Below are 1049 nucleotides of genomic sequence, written 5' to 3'. Positions count from 1 at the left end.
CAGCGCGGCGCCGCCCAGCACGTAGGCGGCGGCGCCGGGCGGCAGGGCCTGGCGCAGGTAGCGCGCAGCGCAGTAGGCCGAGCCGAAGACCTGGCGCGGGGCGGCGGCAGGGAAGCCGAGGCGCCGCAGCTTGTCCGCGTAGGCCTGGCGCGTGCGGCTGCTGTTGTTGGTCACGTAACACAGGCGCTTGCCCGCCGCCTCCAGCCGCGCCAGCGTGCCCGGCGCCCCCGCCACGGCCGCGTCACCCCGCCACAGCACGCCGTCGCAGTCGAACAGCAGCGTGTCCGCCGCGCCCAGCACGGCCCGCGCCGCCGCCGCCTCCAGCTGCCGGCACGGCCGCCCCTCGGCCGCCATGGCGCCTCTGACGAGAGCCGCCAAACCGCGCCGCAGCACCGCCTCATTGGTGGCGTGGCGCGCCGGCCGCCGCCTCATTGGTGGCGCGGGCGGAGGGCCCGCCCCCTGCCGCGCTCCATTGGCTGGCCCCTGAGGGGGTGGTACGGATAGGGCCCCGCCTGCCGCTTGCTATTGGGTGAGGGGGAAGAGCCCCGCCCTGGCCCATTGGGGAATAAGAGGATGGAACCCGCCTTCTATTGGATGAGGGGGGCAGAGTCCCTCCCCACCGCGCTTTCCATTGGGGAACAGAGGATGGACCACGCTCTCTACTGCATGAGGGGGTAAAGTCCCGCCCCACTGCGCGACCAATTACGAAATAAAATGGACCCCGCCTTCTATTGGACGAGTGATCAGAGTTCCGCCCCACCGCACGTCCCATTGAGAAACAGGAGGATGGACCCCGCCCTCTATTGGGTGAGGGTTGGAATGCCTCCCCGCCGAGCGTCCCATTACGGAGCAGGGCGATAGACCCCGCCCTCGATTAGATGAGCGGTCGGAGTCCCGCCCCGCCCCGCGCCCCATTGGGGAGCAGGAGGGATGGAGCCCCGCCCCCTATTGGGTGAGCGGTCAGAACCCCGCCCCCCTCCTCCGCTGATTGGCTAGCCGAGCTCGCGCCGGGCTGCCCTCTTAGTTCACAAGTCCCCTCCGGGGCCGGG

General features: G+C 71.2%; 1 protein-coding gene across 1 annotated transcript in view; it reads right to left on the bottom strand.

The window, feature by feature from the left end:
* PGP (phosphoglycolate phosphatase) overlaps nt 1–379 on the bottom strand; it is a 4782-nt gene extending 4403 nt beyond the window's left edge. The window contains exon 1 of the mRNA XM_019542129.1: nt 5–379. Within this exon, the coding sequence (XP_019397674.1) occupies nt 5–354 (350 nt within the window). The 5' untranslated portion in view covers nt 355–379. The remainder of the gene's footprint in view (nt 1–4) is intronic.
* Nucleotides 380–1049: the final 670 nt, after the last annotated feature.

The sequence above is a fragment of the Crocodylus porosus genome, unplaced genomic scaffold (assembly GCF_001723895.1).
Source record: "Crocodylus porosus isolate Cpor-Errol unplaced genomic scaffold, CroPor_comp1, whole genome shotgun sequence".
NCBI classification, from domain to species: domain Eukaryota; kingdom Metazoa; phylum Chordata; order Crocodylia; family Crocodylidae; genus Crocodylus; species Crocodylus porosus.
Note: the sequence above shows the minus strand (reverse complement) of the source record. Positions and strands in the feature narration are given on the sequence as shown.